At 34.2% G+C, this 22431-nt stretch overlaps 1 protein-coding gene across 1 annotated transcript; it reads right to left on the bottom strand.

Moving 5' to 3' along the window:
- Nucleotides 1–1442: 1442 nt before the first annotated feature.
- On the bottom strand, nucleotides 1443–21134 carry LOC149790269 (salivary peroxidase/catechol oxidase-like). The gene is made up of 15 exons (XM_089973434.1): nucleotides 21105–21134; nucleotides 18845–18989; nucleotides 17562–17655; nucleotides 16663–16877; nucleotides 14631–14819; nucleotides 11528–11582; nucleotides 11002–11114; nucleotides 10080–10178; nucleotides 9603–9707; nucleotides 8244–8556; nucleotides 7244–7438; nucleotides 6344–6562; nucleotides 4153–4316; nucleotides 3676–3784; nucleotides 1443–2079 (listed from the first exon to the last, which is right to left on the bottom strand). The coding sequence occupies exons 2-15, from the start codon at nucleotides 18987–18989 to the stop codon at nucleotides 1914–1916; spliced, it is 2181 nt and encodes a 726-aa protein (XP_089829560.1). The 5' UTR covers nucleotides 21105–21134; the 3' UTR covers nucleotides 1443–1913.
- Between the last annotated feature and the right edge of the window lie 1297 nt (nucleotides 21135–22431).

Raw genomic sequence — 22431 nt, forward strand, 5'->3', positions numbered from 1 at the left:
GGCAATAATGTTGTTAGACGAGCCAAATAATATTGATATCAAATGGCAATAATGCCGATAGACAATTGCAATGCTACTAGTACACAAGGGCAATACTGCTGGTAGACAGTGTACTTAACACTACCTTTTTCTGGTTGACAAGGGCAATGCTGCTGCTAGACTATGTCAATAATACAGAAGGAAAGGGCAATACTACTGGCCTACAAGGGCAATATCATTACGCCAGTATTTCCCTTGGTTGATAAGGGAAAATTCATTATCTAGCATTTCCCATAGATACTTTTGCAATTCCCACATGTAATACTTTAGTGACTTTTCAGCCTTTCACAGAAGCTGTTCACTGGGAGTTAGTTTATAATGTTGCCTGTTACATCGAAACTTATGATATTGGTATGTTCATGGCAGACGATGTTCCAGATAATGGCGTGCTCATGACACGAACTATCTGATATGTGGCAGTCTCATCCTCCCCGACACCAAAATTTAATGATAACTACCAATATATTTTGAATTTTAGGATCTCATTTTTGTCGTTCTCTAATGTTCAATTTTCATGCTTGAAACTACTTGTCCATTAAGTAATTCTTATCGCATGTATAATCGAGTACAGGAAAGACTAACCTCAACCTCTGGTATTTTAATGACTTATCTCGTTTACACAATGCATGCTATTTTAAGAATTTAAAACTCACTTTTTAATGCCTGTTTATAACTTATAAACGAAACTATTATTTGTAACTTTATATTATTATGCCAAAATTGACTTAATGATTTATTTAGATTGTTTAGTCGTTTGAAAATTTTATAAAGGTTGTTTCTTCCTTTTACCTCCCTAACTTTTAATTTTTGGTATACAACCTTTATGCGTTACATGTATTATTTGAAGCGTTCATTCATGAATTTTAGCTAAAAATACACACTACTATACACTGAAATTTGTTTCTCTAATAGATGGCAACCTCCCGCTACATATGTCGAAAAAGTAATGCGTGTAAGCGTTCTAGTCTTTATTTGGGACGTTCTTGCGGTGGTGATTTTCTTTGTTTTTTGCGTGTGTTGATTTTGGTTTGTTATTTATTTAATTATGTTTTGCTTGGTGTTTTTAGGGTGTTGTTGTATTTGCTTTTATGCTGTTGATACATTTAACATAACCTATTCCTTCATTTGCGAAGAAAACATCTTAAAAGCTGTCTTGCGTGCACAAGGAAAGAAAGGTCTTTTTCTACGTTACAGGGGGAATGGGTATGCTGGCATTCGATCAAGGACTGGTGTTATTGACTTCGTGTATCTGCAGCTAATGAAACGTGTTGAAAGACTATACTTTATATAATGCACATCAGATCTTGCTGCTAAGTTCTGTGTCTACTAAACTCCAAAGTTGCCCGTCCTGAGAAGTACGTTCGATCAGTGTTCGAAGAGTCATGATAAGAATGAAACAAAACTCAAGTGAAGTAGTTCATTTATTCAAAGAAGATAATTTCACTACTAAAGCACAAGTGTGTAAAGCAGAGTTCAAATCACATTTCCAAATACGTTGATGTTGCTTGAATTAACATACAATCTACAGGAAGGACAAATAAGAAAAAGAAGAGGAAAGGCATCAAGGAAATCATACATATAACAAGCAATATTAGTAATAAAATGTATTAAGATAAAATTTTATTGAAATGAGGTAAACGAAAATGCAGTTGCGATAGATCTATTCAATACAAGAATAAAAAGCACTCATAAAAGGTGATATATATAAATCATTAAAGATATAGCAGGGAAAGATTCAAACATCAGTATTAAGATATGTTTCTGGTTCAGTCTTATTTAATTCAGTCCTATTCTTAATTATATGCATTGTGCATAAACATGCAGAAGGTGCTCATGAAAATATTATAAAAATGTAATCAGAGTCGTCATGCCTTTTACTTCTTTACATCACCAGCTTCTCCCTCTTTCAGAATTTCCAGGAGCAGGTGAACCAACTTGTTCTCGAATTCATCTTTACCTGTGTCCAAATTCCGCTTTACTGATCTACTCCAAGGGCTGAGATCCAGTTTTGGTATCTGTGAGCAGGGAACGGCCACAATCCTAGAAATGCATATGTTTATAATTATTTAATGTGTGGAGGTGTGGTTGATGGTTGTACTGTTCATATTTAATACGCGATGAAAACTGTTCATTAGTTTCGTTTTTGCTTATGGAAAGGTATGCACCATTTTCGACAGATACTTTGAGGTCATAGCAATATGCACATGCTACAGATAGGTCAGGTCAGTGCAAACGGCATTTTACACTTTAATTGCATTCTTAGGAAGCTTAACATTTGAGTCATTTATGATCTTTATATATAACCCTTCTTAAATGTCAAATGCAGTAAAGGAAAACAACTGACATTATAAATGTGTTTTTAGTACTTTCAGTTACAACATAAATACTATTACATGACCTAAATTTTATCAAATAGGACACTAAAGCATAACAAATACGACATCTGAAGCACACATTGCCGAATGATGGATAGCAGTTTCAACATTTGATAAAGTTTCTTTCTCTTTTATCTCACCCTAACTTTAATTTATATTTCATTCACGTATATGATTTTTATAAATAAAATTAATCCAAAACATTTCAATTATAACCACTTTACAATGGTAATACACACCGCTGTACCTGTAGTTTATTGCTCTTAGGGAATGTAGCCCTACTAGAGCCGTCTGATTGCTCCTGAGACAAATGATGAACTTCATATTTGCCTAAGATACGGCATGGGTATTTACTCCTCTACAATTGTTTAAAACTTCTTTTATTCTTTTATTATGAGCTACAGGTCCAACTTAAAAACTAATTGTCCTCATTTGTGACCTCTCTTGTACTTGCGTCACGCGCCTAAGAGTTTTCATGTTTTCTGTTCTCACATGCTTATTTCAATTACGGTATATTAGCTCCGTGCAACCTACATTTCACGAGATAATTCAGTTTGGACTCTGTTGACCATTTTGATTAAATTCTGATCTGTTATTTGTGTGTACTCCTACATGTCTTCTTCTGAACCTACGTCACTAGGTCAGATGGACACGTGCACAGACAAAAAGTTTTCCATTTAAGGCAGTCTGTAATGCAGTGTTAGCCACCGCATACTGAATATACAGTATGTGTTTGCTTCGTGTTAAGCACAGCATCCTCCTGGTGGTATTCAAAATGACTCATGTCTGAGTTGGCAAATCTCTTTCATTTTACAAACCTATCAGGATCTCGATGAAATCAATTTCGGTTAGCATTTAAAATGGGAACTATAAATTGGTCTTTCAGAGGAACGTTTCTCTCTCAGGGAAGATTGTTTCCAAAACAAAACTGTACATGCATTTGAAATTATTTAATTTTTTAATATCAAGGAATGAACACTATAAATTAAAGATATTTTTTTCTCTTCGACGGATACTTAAAATTCCAACAAACTCTAAAGACAAATCAGTTATATTAAAAAATTATACTCATGTTAACTTTATCGCGTGTTAATTTGCTGTATATACTGGGTAATCTATACTCAGAGGCATAACAAGCCTTTGTCAAAACCTGTCCGTCGTGAATTATTTCCACCTTTCTACCTCGAAACTGGGACAACACAGCATTAATATCTTCGTTTTGTAATGATGCAATGTGAGAAAATGGTCGCGAAAATCTTACTTGGGGTCTCCCGTGATGAAGGCGTTTGGCGAAATGACGAAGCTGTCATCATACACATTCGCACACAATACCGCTGCCATGGAGGTTTGTTTTATTCCAGTCAGTTTTGCTGAAACACAATTATTAAATTTCTATATGCAACAAATTATAAAGGTACATGAAAATCCTTTGAAAAAAATGATAATATAAAAAACTGTGTGCATATGTCTGAAAACATCTTTCGAGAAAGGTGATAGCTTCAGTCAATGATTTAAACTTCCGAGAGGAGCACTAACTGATAAATTAAATTATAAAATAAAAACATTTTACAATCTTTTATATGTGATAGACGGTTTAAATCGTCCATAAGAAAGCACAGAAGACTAATAATCCGGAAAAATACGCTCAAATTGAAACATTATACTACCCCATCTTTAACATCTATGTTTTATTTTATTTAGTGGGATAATCAGTACACATTATGCTTTCTATCCTCACCGAGCGAAAACCCTTCCGGTTCCGGTCTCTCAAACCAATATCTGTCGCCGTTTCTGATTGCCTTGAACTGCGCAAGAAAGATGCAATTTAGTGTTGGACCGACAACTGCTGTGCCAATCGTTTCGGTGATAACACCAGTCCATAGGTCTATATCCTTCGGTGATCTGTATAAATCAAGACGTAAAATAATCTGCTGGTGTAAATAAATAAAGGTCTATATATGATAACTTTATCCAAGTAAAACAAAGTATATCACGTAATATATATTTAATTAACAGAACTGTTTGAAATGGCGAGTTTCACCAGCATTTCTCGCATGTCTTCTGTCGTCTGTAACAAGATTAAAATGAAAGGTAAGCAGCATTTTTCTCCAATTCAGCTGAGTTGACCTTTACCGATTTTAATGGATAAGTTAATTTCTCTCAACTATAGTAACATGGATGTCACAATGAACTACTCTCTTGCTGAAAACATTTGACCCATTTTAATCAGTACGATCTCAGGGGTTAATGCTGAGAATAGTTTGGAGAGGGGAGAGTTAGTTAAAGTGGGTCGGTGCTGTGAAACAATCAATCTGAGTATTGATGTAAACAAGAGAAATTTAAGGCTCAATGAAACAAGAATGCATTGAACCCTTCCTTTCCTCAAATTTCAACAGCCTATACAGAAACGGTTGTCTTTGCATCGTTATTATTAAATCTCTAATTATATTGGAGTAGCAGTGACCAAATGGTCGAGGCCTGGAATTTATAGATCACACCCATGTCATCTCTGACCGCATGGATTTTAGTCTAAGTTCGGACAAAAATATGTCTCTGCCAAGGCTTGCCAGTAGCTTCCTAAAGATAGGTGTTTCGACCCATGCTTTTCACAGTTCGTTTTCCATCAAATATCCGTTCCGCTTGTTATAGCAAATCGTGTGCTGAGGATTGAAGTTAACCATATAAAACCAAACCTAACCGAATATATCATGGCATTAGGAACGTCAACAGGTTTTAAACCTGTGCAGATAATTATTTGCAAAATTAATTAATACACTAGACACATAATGCCTCCCAGAAAATTATGAATATACTATATAAATACAGAGCTAGACGGTAGAGATGATAAAGAAAGGTAAAGGACCTATAATGTAAACGATAGCGGTACAAATGCATAGAATTGTGAAAAAAAAAGATGATTGAATTTCCTTATTTGAATCCGCATTATTTCAAAACGTCCACAATTTTATCTTGTGCTAAATCTTCCAGAAATCCGTTAACGGAATTTTAATCAAACAAACAAATGTCTTAAATGATGGAAATTAATCCATTCCACAGGAACTCCTTTGATTTTCAGTTAACATGGCAAAGTATACATTCTGGTCAAGGTTATCCATGTGTGTGTTACGTAACAGCTGTGTGTGTCCTATACGCTATCAGCATAAAGCCGTTCCATGCATGTGGTTTGTTCTATTAGAGGGATACGATATCCAAGGATTAATTTGATTTTTCCGAGCTTGTTTGCCGATTAGTATAATGTGTGTGTGATTTGGATAAGTAACGTTGCTTTATAAAAAAAAATTAGGCATTGGGGCATCATGTATAATGATATCCCATTCTGCCATGTGATCCTGACACCAGTCCAACCAGTTTGAACAATAACCTCTCAATGCTGAGCATCTAGTGGGGCATCTGTTACTACCATTTTTGAAAATCTAGAGGTATGACGGCCGGAGTTTGAAAGCGAGCTTCCGAATCCGACCTGGACGCGCGAGCCATTAGGCTACGCGTGAGACGACACATATAATGTAATACGTCGGTAATGGAGAACCTTTATTTCACAATAGGTTGACTACAGTTTGCCCCTGACTGATTTATCTGATCTTTAGATACCCTTGATACACAGTTGACTATGAAACCAAGATTTGGGAATATTTTCGAAAGTAATTGTTTCAGGTCTTTGTAAAGTAGTTATTCATTCGGTGAAATTATATATATATATATATATATATATATATATATATATATATATATATATATATATATATATATATATATATATATTGCCAATCATGTATTAAGTTTCTGTAAGTTTCTGCATAGTGTTGTGCACATAATTGGATTAACTTAGTGAATACAGAACGTAAATGTTTTAGTCCTTGATATGTGTGTGTGTGTGTGTGTGTGTGTGTAAAGATCATTTATCTTACTGATAGACACTCTGCAAGAGAGCTATGGTAATGTTATCGTGCCATGTCAGAGACGTCCAAGAGCCTGGATCAGTCAGGGTTTCCCCACATAAGTCTCTCCTGTATTTCCAGTAAGGAGGAAGTCCATGATCTCTCCCTCTGTTTATGTTTAGGGCCGCCAGGTCGAAACTTACACCGTTCTTCAAGAACAACTTGTTTCTCGCTCCATCTTCCATTAATCTTTAAACATATATAAAGGTTTCATGGTCATATTTCATTCAATAAGGCGTCTGAGGAGAGACATTGCAGTGAGCTAATTAGCAGATCCTATGATCAGAACATATCATATTATACGAGGAATCAAAACTGTTTGCATTTAACATAGAATATTTTTTGAAGTATCCCAGAATCCTAATTTCTGCTGCACGATGAATGAAACTTACATTTCCTCTTAAAGCTAAGCTGCTGTTGACATACTCAAAATACTATTCGAGATATTTTACCGGTTTAAATCGTTCAGTCTTTTCCATTAATATACTTTAAATATACAACCATGTGTTTTTCCATTTATCTCTTAAAGTTTGCATGTGTATACGTTGCATGTGTATACGTCCTCTGATTCTAATATATATCTTACCTCCGTCCCTGACCAGTTAGCATGTCTCATTCTGGGATCACAAATATTTAGAATTTGTTCTAACCACATCTGAGCTCCTCTGATGGAAGAAACATAAATGCACAGATGATACACATATATATGGTTAGATGCAATTTCAATCGATTGTCAGTTTCTATTTAATATACTAACATGTTCTAGTAAACGATATATATATATATATATATATATATATATATATATATATATATATATATATATATATATATATATATATATATACAGAGATTGAATGAGAGATGTACCTATCGGTGCGAGGGCATTTTGTTTCTGTCAACCATTTTACCAATCGATTGGCCCCGGTTCTTGTCCTCATATAAAGCATATGTGGATTTAAATACGTGTCCTCAATGTTTTTAACATCCGGGTCATTGATATCTGACGTTTCTGGAGAATCTGTATGTAGCTTCATTTGATTCGGTATCCAGGTATGTCCGATTCTAAACGATATGGATAGAATATATATATATATATATATATATATATATATATATATATATATATATATATATATATATATATATATATATATATATATAATACTTTATTCTGCCTGTCCATCATATCATCGATGAATTCAACTATCCACCCACTTTTACATCCATCGCTCTAGCAATTTCATCTTTGTTAGTAATGTTGATTGGAGCAGAATAATTACGTCTAGCAACTGTAAATATATTAAACCATTTTAATTAGCTCTTATTGGCTTGTCATTTCGTTTAGTTTCTATTCCACAGTAATTCCCATGCGCCATGTTGTGAGTTCTTGTGCGTTCAGAATACAAGAAGATAGCATTGTGTGTTTGTAGTTCTATACATTCTTCATGAAATCCATCTTTTATGTTTAAATCATAGGTGTGTCTTATCTCGATTGTTTCAGCATGAATAAAATAGAAACTCATAAAAGAGAACAATTAACCCATCCGTTTGTAAAAGATGATCGTGAACAACAAGAAAAATGCACATAACTACGTTTTGAAGTGGACACACTAGATAAGGATGTGAAAAGTTCATTCACTCCGTCAATACACAGTTGCTCTGGGTATATTTTAACTGAGTTCAAATTGCAACTATATGTATTTTTGTGCAATTTAAATATGGTATATCTATAGCATGTCTGCTTTATCATTGATTTACCACTCGTTGGAACGTGTTTCATGAAAAGGAAACTCTGCAAAACAATATAAATGACTATTGAAACAGTGAAACGATGAAACACAGAACAGGGATAGAAACAGCTATTTACCTGTACGCTATTCCAAAATCATTGGTAATGTCAGTGTTTACTGTAGGGTCGTAGCCTGTAAAGTAAGTGGTCCTAGAACCAGTTATGATTAAGCTGTTGTCAAGAATGACTTTACGTGTTAGGAGCCAGGAAAGAAATTCATTGTACGTAATGTGCTGAATCTGGGCGATATTTATTTTCCTGGCCTCCTGGAATAATTCCTCTTGATCTGTCCACCCTAGTCCTTTGAGAAGGTTCACAATACGATTGTGTTCCCGTACAAATAGCGTGTGGTAAGAGCCAAGACTGGGCACAACATTCACTCTGGAGTCACCTGTGGATGACAGTATGATTATTTAAGATTGAAGGGATTTCAGCTTTATCATAAATATAAATTCAACATTAAAACCTAAATATAATCAACATTCGGATATATGTGAGTGTCTGTCTGCACGCGTTTGTCTGGCCATATCGAAGAATAGCAATTGTCACATACGAAGATCTTTCGTCTTTTTAAGGCTGGATTGAACATATTTTTATCTGTATAGCATGAAATAAGTTTTGATTTTAAGCCTATGTAATTGGCTTTTAAAATTATTATTTGTTCATCATGGGATGGGTTTGTAATGTTTTAGAATAATTTTGTCCTTTATCTGAATGTTGGTTTTTGTTGCAATCATGGGGTTCAGTCTAAAAGGATTTATTGTCTGACAGATAACGATAACATTATAACTGTCAATATTTTAAACTTATTGCTAACTCCAAGTTAAATATCCCATGGGAAAGAATAAGACATGATATAATTCTGTACATAAGACTATTAACCTGTAGTTCTTTCCTACATTCCAGTTATTTCACCTGCCAGTTGCAAAGCGACTTTTCAAAATTATCCTAAAAGGTGCTCAGCATTGTTTAAAGATATAAACTTTCAGCCTAAGGGTACCATGTGTCTTCATTTTGACACCAATTCATTAAATGCTTATTTTCTGAAAAGTGTTCTAAACTCAATTGTTCTATATATGTGCCTGCAGTTAGCTACCATCACTTATTAAATACGACATACTTGTTTCCAGCACGTTGCCAGTTTACACATCGCGTTTTTGGAAAGGAACGACGAATTACTCTTTAACTGAAGCAAAGCAGTGCATCCATTAATACGTACAATTTCATAGTTGGTACTTTATTCCTCACTGTGTATAAATAAGAAGTTACAAAGCTGACCATTCTCTTAGGTGTAGTGAATTCCTGAGGCCCACCTACTGTTTCAAAGAGATATTTGCTATATATAGGCGTTAGTTCTAAGCATGCGTTGCTACATATGTGTATTCACCGTTCAACACAGGTGGTCGCATGACACAGGTAGGGCTGCTATAAACTTACCAGCAATGGAACATCTCTCTCCTGGCACAGTCAAAGTGCACTCCGAATTGTCATCATTTGAAGGAAGGTTGTTTCCGTCTGTGACAGCCATATACTCAGGAAAATCTTAAAATAAAATAAGAGACTTCTGTTTAGACTCATTATTTCATCAAAAGAAATTATAACATCTTTTTTTGGATTACGAAAATAAGAATGAATGTATAAATGAGTTTCAGTGAGCCACAAAGTATACTGCTTTGTTTATGCCTGGTCTCCTGGGAGAAAGAGGCGCGGCGTGTTTTTTGTTACAAGTAGGATATTCCGCCCGATGTTATTATAATTCGAACCATACATAAATGGATACTGAACTCGATTACATCATATCAGTCTTACATTTTTTTGGGTATGGGAATGGTTTACTAGTATTTATATTCTATTCCATATATTCTTAATCACATGAGACTAGTTTTGACAAGAAAGAGTTATTGCAAGACAAACTTGGGTTTCGTAGCTTGGTTAATTCTGCCGCTGAGGAACCATAAACATTGGAACCATCAATGTACGAGGTTATCTTGTTCACTTGCTCTCTTGGTCCGGCTGTAAATAAATAAAGAAATACATATGATTTCTCCTTTTGTCTTCATCCAGCAGCAATAAATTATTAATTAATGAGATTGTGTTTGAAAAGATTTTGAGAAAAGTACTGTCTAGTCATCTCATGACCGTAACATTGAAAATGTTGATAACCATGTATTCTGACAACGCTTCATGTGTGTGTGTGTGTTGAATGCACCTGGTTCATCAAAGCAACATCATACTTTATCCGCAAATTTTGATTATCGTTTTGATGGGTTAACATGTTGAAACAAAGAAGGCGACGGAGGCATCTGGACCCAGCCCCAATTTGTTTTTTTTGAGGAATTTGCCTGCGGAAGAAACGTCTCGAGTTCTTTGAAGTTTGTGTTTTCTTTGGTTGAAAACATTATATTATTTTTAGACAAGTGGAGCTTATGTTTGTGAGACTTGCTAAAATATTTGGCAAATTCAGGGAAATGTTTGGAAGAGAAGAATGGCTTTTAACTACAAAATTACTTATAAATGACTATCGTGTTACTCTATTGTCAGTTATTTTCGGTGGCATTATTTTCCAACATTTTCATAGACATACATTTTTCATCGGTAATTCATTTTCATAGCGTTAAGAAGTGGTTAAGGATGTGTCTACTGAATGATCAGTTCTCACTGGGCCTGAAATGAGTGGTTTGTAACAACCATACTATGGACCAAAATTAGTAAACTAGAAAAAACTGTAAATTCATAACATCTGAAGTTTGTATTTTATGAAGCATGTTACCACTAATTTAACCCATAGTTATAATCTCCTGAAAATGTAATAGTTTTGTAGAAGTTTGATACTTACTCGGCGTATTGCAATTCCCGTCCAGCGCCGGTGCTGAACGTGGCACGTTCATGCAGGTGCCATCCGCAAAGAAACCATCGCTGTTGGGTACGTAAATCGGAGCGCACCTCACCCTGTTGTTTGAAACGAACGATGCTTTGTAAATAATATTTGTGTTTGGTGATTTGTGGTACACTTTACTACATATATATAAAAGCAAAACCACTGTCTTTTCTGTATTTGTACGGTCTTATAAATTCCATGGCAAATCGAGATATAAAAAAAACCAGTCCGACTAAGTACTGTCTTATCTATATGCAACGAAAGTCGTAATAAACGATCGGTCCACGATAATACGAACATTTTGCAATAATATATATATATATATATATATATATATATATATATATATATATATATATATATATATATATATATATATGAAGAGAGAGAGCGAGAGAGGGAGAGTGAGATAAAGAGGTAATCAGTATGTTGGTGACATATTTGACATACCGATACAAAACATGAAGTTTTAAATCACACTTACGTATCGACGTTTGCAGGATTCGTTTCACAGCAGCTCAATGTGGCACCGTTAAGTCCTGAAATTAATAAACAGTAGAATACCAATTGAGAGATCTGACCTTAATGAAATTTAATACAACAATGCATATTTCAACCCACAGCAAATAAGTTGATAAACTGAGAAATTCTATTAAAATAATGTTCCAAACAGACTCCAGCGAACAAATTACGATACCGGTCTGCTTCAACGCGATTACTGTACAAATTGCAAAATTAAAAAAGTGTAGATAGGCCCTACAGACGAGTAGAATTTCGAAACTTTTAAAGTACTAACAATACTTTACTTTAATAAATCTTAAATAATATCAGAAAAATACCTTGCATTGATTACATTAACACTGAGAGTTGAAGAGAGACATTTCATGAAATTAACACGTAAGCAATATCGTCGGTGTCAAGAGATGATGTTTAAAAAATTGATTGGATAAAGGTATGATGAAAGGTAGCTGTATCGACGATATACAGGATAATAATTAAAGCAACATGAATTGTCCATTTCATTGTTTCAAGCAAGATGCAGATTACACATTGCTTTCAATGACCATAACGTTAACGAAGTACCAACATGTTTTAAACGGTTGAATGTGAAGAAAGGATACAGTTCCTTATTTGGTGTGGGTAAATGAAAAAAGTTCCTTGAGGCTAAATTCACACTTAAAGATCACATAATCTTTTTGAGGTTTAGCCAAATTATTCAATTTCAAAGGGATGGAATTAATGGAAAACATATATTGAGTTATGAAAACAAGTGGTTTCTCGGTATATGAAGCAAATGAAGCCAAGGAAATTCTAGAAATAACAAACTTCGAATTAAACCTTAACTCGTTCAGATTGATTAAGAAAGAGCTGTGCGTTTTTGGAAATATTTGTCCCATGTTGTCTTTTTGTTTGCTTCTTGATATCGCATAATGTCTGTCAGTTTATGCCACTAAACAATGATCTGTATGTGTTGTTTCTATATAAATGACAATACCAGAGGCTGTTAAATCAGCAGAAGCATGTATTGGAGTTATCATTTATACAGTCACGAATGTCTGTCTATTGTAACAAAAGAGAAAGGACTAAAAATGAAAACAAAATATTGTAGCAATGAAGGAGAAAAAAGAAACCAAAAGAGACTGAATTGAAAAATGGCTCGCTAAATAGCCCACAACTCCAACATTGTATGTGTATATGCAAGGAAGGATATGCAAGGAAAAACAATGTATGCAGTACAACAATGAATAATTTATCAAAATAGGCGTTTGCATGAAAGTTTACGAAAAGAACACAACATTTAGACGAACATGTAAAGAATAAATGTTTTAAAAGATACCATTTCATGAACGGCAACATTATTAAAAGATAGTATAGCATTTTCTGGAAAAGGAAAAAGGTGAATGGTTCACAGCTTCCTCGGACATTAAGACATCTATAGTGGATGTTATAGGAGACCGTTTAAGCCTAAAAAGTATAATTTTCCTAATTTGAACCAAAAACTGAGTTGACTTTTTACCACAGGTAATACGGGAATACAAACGAACTAAACATATTCCAAAAACATCACACTGATGAAAAGAAGATTCCAGTTTTAGGTTACTATTGAACTGGGCCATAAGAGTGTTTAGTATCACTTTTTGTGCATATGTTTTTGATCTTTACTTTATGTGCATCACCGGATGTTTCTCCAGAATTTAGGTAGGCTTCACCCATAATACCTCAAGACATATATGTTGTCTATAGTTATTTCGTTTCCATTCTTCCTATATCTAAATGCCCAGTATAAAATTGTCGTATACCTTGGTCGTCAAAACCACTATCAAGATATACACTGTTAAAATGTTAAAAGGATTCAGTATTATCAACTCATTTGTCAGCTGATGCTTGTATTTCATAACAATCATGCGCAAAGCTTTGTATCTCAAAAACCTCACCTTCATCTATCATATTTTGGTTATCTAAATAAAACAAGATTTTCATAGATGGACAGGAACAAACTAGAACAAAATGGTAATGTCTAGGAAAATATCACACACACACACACACACACACACACATATATATATATATATATATATATATATATATATATATATATATATATTGTTTTGACACATATGCAAAAGATATGCGGAATTTGAACACTACAATTATATGCCAATGCATAGGTATTGCACATAAAACAACCAGTTCTGAAGCAGATAACATGCATGAATGGGATTCAAGTCAAGAATTGATATAATGTCTTTGGTAATAGTACCGTTGGTCAGATGTCCAAACCATTGTATTATATTGTTACTTATCCTGTGACCAACCGACCGATGATTCAATTTCACTCAGTGCAATTAGATATTTCACTTGATATTATTCGAATTGGTATCAAATCTATCGGCAGTGAGTATTAGTTTTATCGCGTTCCGATAGTAATTTCGAAAAGGCAACATAAGTGAAGGAGGTATCGACAATATTGAACAATTAGAATACATTTACAGGTCATTTTTGTTCACGTATTTGAGTCTTTAACTACATTCATTTTGGTATAACTAATGCACGAGATGCTTTCGATCATGTACTGAAATTGATAACGAAGATCAGATGGGAAATTTCTGTTCAATATTTCATCAACTATCTAACTCCTTAAAGCATTTTCCCTGTATTGATAATAATAATCATAATAATGTTTATTTGCAATATAGGCCACTGACCCATGATATACATAATGAGTTACAAGAAGATGTAATAGTACGTAAAAAAAATCGTAATTTTCAGAAGTAACATACATGAAGGTATTAATAATAATAATAATAATTATAATAAAAGTTATAACAATAAAAGTTACACTAATAATAGTAATAATGATAAAAATAATAACAATACTATTATTATTATTATCATTATTATTATTATTATTATTATTCACCCTCAACGAAAGTGGTACCTCATGTTGTATATCAAGGTAAAGAAGAACAATCGAACAGAGGCATATAGATTAAAGCACAAACTGAGAGACTGACAAGAGAAAAACCACTTGACAATAGAGTGGGTCTAAGATCAAATAAATAAATTAATGAAAATTCAGGTATAACCTGTGGAAACTGGTGTAGATATAATGTCATGGTCCAGAAACTGTCCCCACTGGAAAACATGCAGCGAGATCTTCTGATCTAAAGGCGTTGAAATGCCTTTGTTAGAATGAATTACGTTACTGATGGTTCTTGGGTTGGGCAGAGTTCCCGTTCCGGTTGCACTTCGGGTTCGCGGACTCGATACTCCATCTGGTAATTGAAAATTACTAAGTTAATACTTCGATGATTGATTCATATAAATGACTGTAATAAATACTTCACATATTAATATGATTTGAAATTTAAAGTACTGATGCATTTTTAACAAATTGCATAATTTCAATAATTGATAGGAATGTTACACATTTTATTTTGTGTTTGTGTGTAATTTTAATTTTTAACGTAGCTTTGACCATATGGCAGTCATTTCGCCACGATGTGTATTGTATGGCAGTTTATAGTGATGTTTAGCACAGGGACATCATGCCGCAGGCTTTGGTAAGACTCAGCCAGGGATTGAACCCACGACGGTGCGCATCTGAGGCCGATGATCTAACCACGAGGTCACCGGCGCGGTCCATTCGTTTTGTAAGAATGATTTAAATATAATATTTATAGGTTACTGCATTTGTATGGGAAAATAGGAAAGAGTTTTCGGAATGAATACTGCACGAACATGTGAGTGCAGTATATCCTTCCCACAAACGAGTTCATATTTTGCCATACAAATGCAGTAACCTTTTTATTATATGCTCATTTTTTAAAATTCTACCTAAGGTTTAATTATATAAACAAAATACACTACAAGAAACAACGTAAATGAATGAATGCCGTATTCCAAACTAAATACACAAGCGCAGCTTTGACATTACAAAATGACATCATTATTAATGCGCACATAGCTCCGCCCAGATCAATTTGAACTTAGTCGCGCGCTTGACATAACTTTCGAAAGAAAATGGCGTGTCTAGTTAAAATTGAAATTTGCAGTCATATTGTGAATGAATGCGCATTGCAATGACTTTTCCATTTGATCTGGAGTGAATATAGTTTGGTATTTTGTTTCGATTCGACGAAGGTTTGTGATTTTGGACTGGATTCATCTGTGCAAATTATACATGAAATACATCGGATTGAAGTGGCGCGGGAGAAGCGTGTTTACGTCTGCAAATGTGTTTCTGTTTCTGTCATTTAATGTTTGAAATCAAAACGGGGGAAAATATGAAGTCTTTCAATTGCAATTTTCAAAAAGACGCTACGGAATTTAATGTGTATTTCATTTTGAGTGCAGTAAGGAGGGTGCAATTTCACTTATCATCGAAATTACAGCACACTTTCGAAATGTGTAATCCAGATTGAAAACCGATGACATGGCTTATGTAATTCGGATTTGCAGAATTAAGAAAAAACATTTTGAGGAAATTCAGGATGTAAAACTGTAAGTATATTTTATTTTGCCATTATTATCACCAGATAAAGAATACAGTATATTCCTTTTCACTTGTATGCTATTTGTAAGGACATAATCGTCTGTCTTTTATATAATGTAGCTAGCCTAAATCCGTAACGTTGTATCAACGCGGAATGTGCCAAAACAGCTGGGTTTTGTTTTTTGCAGTCCACGAAACATGTTTTAGTTCATTCAGAAACAAATTTAAATAACCACAACGTAAAGAGCCTCTTACGCGAGTGTATATGATTTGTTTACAAATCAAAAGTGCTGGTGTCTGCGTCATTGTTTGTTTACAATAGAAAGTAGTTCCTTTATTCACGTGAATGCTATATGTGTATTGTCGCGCGCGTTCAGTATCGGGGAATACTGAACGATTCCGACAATGTAAAGTTAGCGGGGGAAAGATGAACATATAATTTTACAGCGTATACTATATAAATACATGCAGATATATATAGAGAATCAGTTAATGAGAGAGAGAGAAAAGTATTGAACAAACGAGAAATGGTTTGGAATTAAAGATGACATCAATAGAGCAGATGAAAACATGTTAAGAAAGACATAGAGCAAAATATACGTTAGTAGGTACGGATTATTTACCATCATATTCTGGGCTTAGCAAGCGTCCTTGTGGTCTAAAAGCCATGCCCCACTCTGGATGATTCAGGTTATTGCAGGATCCGTCCAATGTCCGGTACGCACTCGTCGCTTGTCCGGTGCAATTGAATTTTTTCACAACGCAAACTCCTCGGCTTTGGAATAGGGCATATAGTGTCTCATCATAAACGATGTTGTTCAGTTGAGAGTCCGTATAGCTGAATCAAAGAAAAAAGTGTATGATCATTTAGGATTGCTGTAAAAACATATCGCAACATTAGCATGCGTGCATACGAATTCACATACGTATATAATTACACGTGAATTAATGCATACATACATATACAAATAAAAACTATATAGGATTATACTGTATATGTATTTATAAATACATGCAAACCATATATGTACCTACCTAACTACATAGTTATATGCATACATTCACAGATATACACTTTGCGAAATACAAAATGCCTCTGTGTCTACCTACTTGCCTACGTGCATATGTGCGTATATATAGACACACACACACACACACACATAAATACATACATACATGCGCACGCGTACACATACATACATACATACATACTTACGTACATACATGGTCGACAATATATTCTTCCACCTGGTCCGAAGTCATTTAATTTTCTATCTTCAAGACTGATCTGCGCTACATTTAATATGCACGAAAGCATACTTGTTGACAAAAGTACTTGAAAGAACGGACAAGCCGTAGTAGTTCCGAATGTTTTCATAGAGTATCCATTATTCATAGTAATCATTTATGCACTTCGCATTCCGCGCCTTCTCCCCCACACACGTGTACATACAAATCCAATAAGAGAGAGAGAGAGAGAGAGAGAGAGAGAGAGAGAGAGAGAGAGAGAGAGAGAGAATACATTGTCTTCAGTATATCCATCGTTTTTGAAACCAGGGCCGTGTTGTTTTCGTTGTATTTTCCAGAGTCAAATAACTGGAACAGCTGGACAGGGTCTGCAAGCCAAACGGCAGCAAAATGAATATTAGTAATAAAAGTAAATGTATATTAATATTTCCTTGTGATTGAAGAGCCTCACTCCTTTTTCCATCTGCTCTAACTACTACTACTACTACCATAATCAATATCACCGCTATTAGTATTATTATTACTATTATTATTATTAATGTTGTTGATTTTGTTGTTTTTGCTATTGTTATTGTTGAAGCTAACTAGTTGCCATTACGATTTAACCTGCTTGACAAATCTTGTCATCGATAGTATGCAATGACCTTCCTTAAGTATGCACTTTTCCTTTTTCCTACACCCCATTATTGTAGAACTTAACTTTTAGAGAGTGGGCACATGTCTTTAGATGCTATTTAATCGTGTACGTGCCTGTTTAAGAGGATTTTTAATGTGCATTTGAGACTCATTGTGGATGATGACGGTTCATTAGCAGTATATCAGAAAATATCACAGAGAAAATTCTAATGATACAATGCATGTTTTGAGATCTCAAATTGATAATGAACTGCTGGGTTCTACTCTTGAATTTCGTGTGAATTCGATTTCAAGCAAAATAGAACCATTTGTTTGTTAGTGCTGTAATAAATCTAGACTATTGGCAGGTTGTATGTACGTCTCCATTTTATGCTTTGTTATATTTTAGTCATTGATTGTTGAATGCGGGAAGTAAGTGTGGGGAAGATATTTGTCAGGACGAGCAAATATCCAACTTCTAGCAGAAGCAGTCAAAGGTCCAATGCACGAGACTTTATGACTGCACCGATTAGTTTCGTAAAATCACCCCCCCCCTTTACATTTTAGAACGTATTGAATCATCTAGATATTTTTACGTAAAATTATTAGTGTTTGAGAATTTAGTAATCCATCAGTTGAAAAGGACTGTTATGTTGAGATCCATAGAAATATAAATCTGGACTGTTAAAGCTACAGTCTCCCACAAGTTGTTTGATTCGCTTCGTATTAGTACCCTTTATTGCGACTGTACAGACTATTTACTAATTGAATATATTATATGAATGAAAAGGACTGTTATGTCGAGACCCATGGAAATAGGAGAACTTTGGACTGTCAATGCTACACTCACCCACAAGTTGTTTGATTCGATAAGTATTGGTAGCAAGTTATGTGACTGTACAGACTAAACACTAATTGAATTGATTGAAAAAATAATCGTACCTTCGTTTGGTTGTGCTATGCTAGTCAGAGCTAACTTTACAGCTTCTACAACGCTTACAGCAAAGGTGGGATCGTAGTAGTACGTTCCCTGTACTGCGCATGTCAACACAGAGACAGCCAAAAGGAACGTGATAGTTGACGTCATCTACAACGGACAAAATGAATATGAATAACCAAGTCAGTTGTAAAAAAAAAAATGTTAAGACGTATGTTTTAATTTTGCAAAAATAAACATGACACAAACTAAACAAAGTGATCATTCAGTATTAGAAGACATTAAACAATTTACGACAAAAGATAAGATGATGCACGATCTGCAACACTGTCAACAAATTCGGTCGATGATCGAAAAATTACACCTGTCCTGTGACGGAAAATTCTTTTGCATTAACGTCTGTATTGTTTAGGATATAACTTGATATTTGATGCCAGTCATCTTTAAAGTCGTTCAAAGATTTAATTGATTTTCTCCTGGACAAATTATTTAAAAACCTCTCGCGTCAAGCATAATATTAATATAGAACGTGTATTACCTAATTCGTGCTGATATTTCTACACAGTTACCATTATCATTTTATTACAGAACTATTTGATCTTGCGTAAATCTGCATTTTGTTTACATTTCCACCATTTTCCGTCATGCTAGATGACAGGATACTAAACCTCGTATTTTACAGGTGATATCATTAAGCTAAATGGCATTTGTTTGTAATCAATGAAATCATGCTAGATAACGCTTTTGTATCGGATTACATCTTTCTAGAAGGCGTTTGTTTACAAGCGGTGACATAAAACTACACGTTTACTACTATTAACAAATAATGACATCACGATAGATGCAGTTTATTTACAATTTATGTGATGATTTTAATCTTAAAAGTTATGCAATTGGTTTGATGATTTTCTCTTAGACTAAAATTCCTAAGTTTAAAAGTTACGCAATTGGTTTCATGATTTTCTCTTGGACCAAACATTCCTACATTTCTCTTGTCAAGTATAAGATTATTAAAGAACGACCATTTACCTTACTTTTGCTGATTTATTCACACGATTACTATTTAACAATTGATGTTGTGCTTTCTGAATTTTATACACATTTCCGACATTTTAAGCCAGCTTCCCAATTACTCTGTAACACCGTGCCCAAAATATTGCAGAAATGGATTTTGGTAGAAAACCATGGCGGTGTTCCGAATGGCGCACTCTGAGTAATCGCTCACACTCCTATCATACCTATAGTAACATTTGTTTTCAGTCATTCCAGAAAGCATGTTGCTCCAAGGTTTCATGTAGTTAAATTTTTCCTGGCAATTGACATAAATTTTAAATTATGATAAGTAAGGGTCACTTGTAAACCAACACCATCTACCATAATTGCATCAATTGTAAACAAATGCCATTTAGCATGATGGTACCGCTTGTAAATGAATGCCATCTAGCATTATGCTATCACCACTTGGAAACGAACGCCATCTATCTTTAGCTGTAAATAAACGGAAGAGGACATCAAATAAGAGATATCTTTAGAAAACAAATTTTTATAAGGTTGCGTTCCTGTGAACTCAAGTTGCACATTCTGTCAGTACATTTGTTTCAAGGGGCAACTATCTTTCTGTGTGGAGGTTATATATTTAGGATGGACATTTATTTCTTTATTTAAGATCATCATTAACATCATTTACACAGTTTAAAAGCATCCAAACGTTCGACTTTTAAGTTCAATCAAATCTTCCCCGTTTTAATTGTTATTTTTTAAAGTCGCACATTCAATATGAATTTCTCTGAACCAAAGTTTAGTGATTTTATCGGCGAAGTGGTATGTATTTGATAAGTAAATCTAAAGACAAACTATGTTTATTGTTGCAATTTACAGCTTAAGTTTATAAACACATAGATGAATGACCGTTACTTAGTTTGCAAATTACAAACATGTGATAAAGTTAAATTTAACAATTGAATATTGTGCTTGATTTCAAAGTAAGTGACGGAAAGCTATTACTTTAGATCACATTAATTTTGTACAATTTTGGTCCAAGACTGTCAGTATCTCCTCACATATAACGGTAAAGAAAACAACAAACAATCAAAGTAAATTTGCTGGAAAGAGAGGGATTAAAAATATTGGTAAAGGAATAGTAAAAGAGAGAAAAATAGATGTCGTAAAAGAAGCTAGAGAAATGACGGTTATTCTTAGTCTATTAACTAATTGCATTACGAGGAAAGACCTTTTCAAAAGACAGACATTAATACTAGAACTTACCTTCCGCAGCTTCGTTCAAGCACTTTCTCTATGAAAGGCTATGTACTACCTTTGGATTGCTACGAATTTATACCTATCCCGGGTAGGTCACCCCTTTGTTGGTATTCTACTGGTTCAGTTGTTAAATAACAATAGTGATCGTGCTGTCCGATTCTAAAAATAGTGTATAAAAAGCCCAGCTTATCAGTCGATCAGACGTTTTCCATTAAAATTCTGCTGACACTACATGGATTATTGAACATATCGCATCCATAACACAATCATAATACCTTAATCTGGTTGTGGTAACGCTTGGTATTGTATATTTTCGTGACAGCGTCCTCTGACGTTATCAAAAAGTCGAATATGGGTTATGTTTCACGCTGTATGGTCCATACCACTGGAATATTACATTGCTAACCATTTACAGATATAAAGTTAATGAATTTCATTTGCCTATTTACACAAATATAATACTTAATATCAATGCAGCCGTACTGCATATATTCTAAACCATTTCAAACCCAGGTTGTATTGATGCAATTATGGCTTCCAATGTTTTTCTAGAAATATGCAGTATAATGCTTTAATTTATATTTTAACTCTATTAGTTTAGACATCTGTCTACCAAGCTAATTTGAATAATTGTTCCATTCTGCTACATCTACTTCTGCCTGCCATCTTTACTGCAATACACGAAAAGTGTTCTACCAGCTCTATCAACCACAACAGATACAATGTATTTGATGGACATCTATAATCTTTTTTGACTGGTCTAGCCAAACCAACTATAGGTAGACACTAACGCAGTTTTCACTAAAGCAGCTATTCAGGACGATTCAGGAAAAATGAGAATTACTCAGTGGTGATGTTTCTGTGATAAATGATTCAAACATACTTGCTCCTTGCAGTAAGCACACGGTTCCATTGACATTAACTTGGATGCTCTCACATCACAGTATATTAGAATAGTGTACTCTTGAGATGACGTTTCTTTGCTTGTTGTCAGGTCCATATAAATGCCCGCATTGGCGTCTCTTTACATTGATGTATTTCTTGGATGCTCTACAATGAAATAATATAATCTGACTGAAATTACTAGCCAGTACTCGGTAGGTTTTGTTTCTCTTTTCTTTCTGTCGCTCCATTTCAAAGTTTGTTTCTTTCATCTATTTGACTAATAATTTCCTCAGAGATAATTATTAAGTTGTCTTTGTATTATGTGATATATGGCAAATGTGTATATCACTAGAAACATCTTTTGGCAATAATATTATTAAATTACATTTTAAAAAAAACGTTTGTTTGATGTGCATCACTTTACGCTCTTTGTTGTCGAAACGTTACA

This window comes from Sinohyriopsis cumingii, chromosome 10 (genome assembly GCF_028554795.1).
Source record: "Sinohyriopsis cumingii isolate HCF-2022 chromosome 10, ASM2855479v2, whole genome shotgun sequence".
In the NCBI taxonomy this organism is placed as follows: Eukaryota; Metazoa; Mollusca; class Bivalvia; order Unionida; family Unionidae; genus Sinohyriopsis; species Sinohyriopsis cumingii.

Coding starts and splice junctions, on each gene's coding strand:
- LOC149790269 (XM_089973434.1), bottom strand. CDS start 18,989: ATGACGTCAACTATCACGTTCCTTTTGGCTGTCTCTGTGTTGACATGC. Junction 4,317..6,343: donor CTCTTGCAGAGTGTCTATCA/GTAAGATAAATG, acceptor TGATTTATACAG/ATCACCGAAGGATATAGACC. Junction 3,785..4,152: donor ACCGGAAGGGTTTTCGCTCG/GTGAGGATAGAA, acceptor ATTGTGTTTCAG/CAAAACTGACTGGAATAAAA.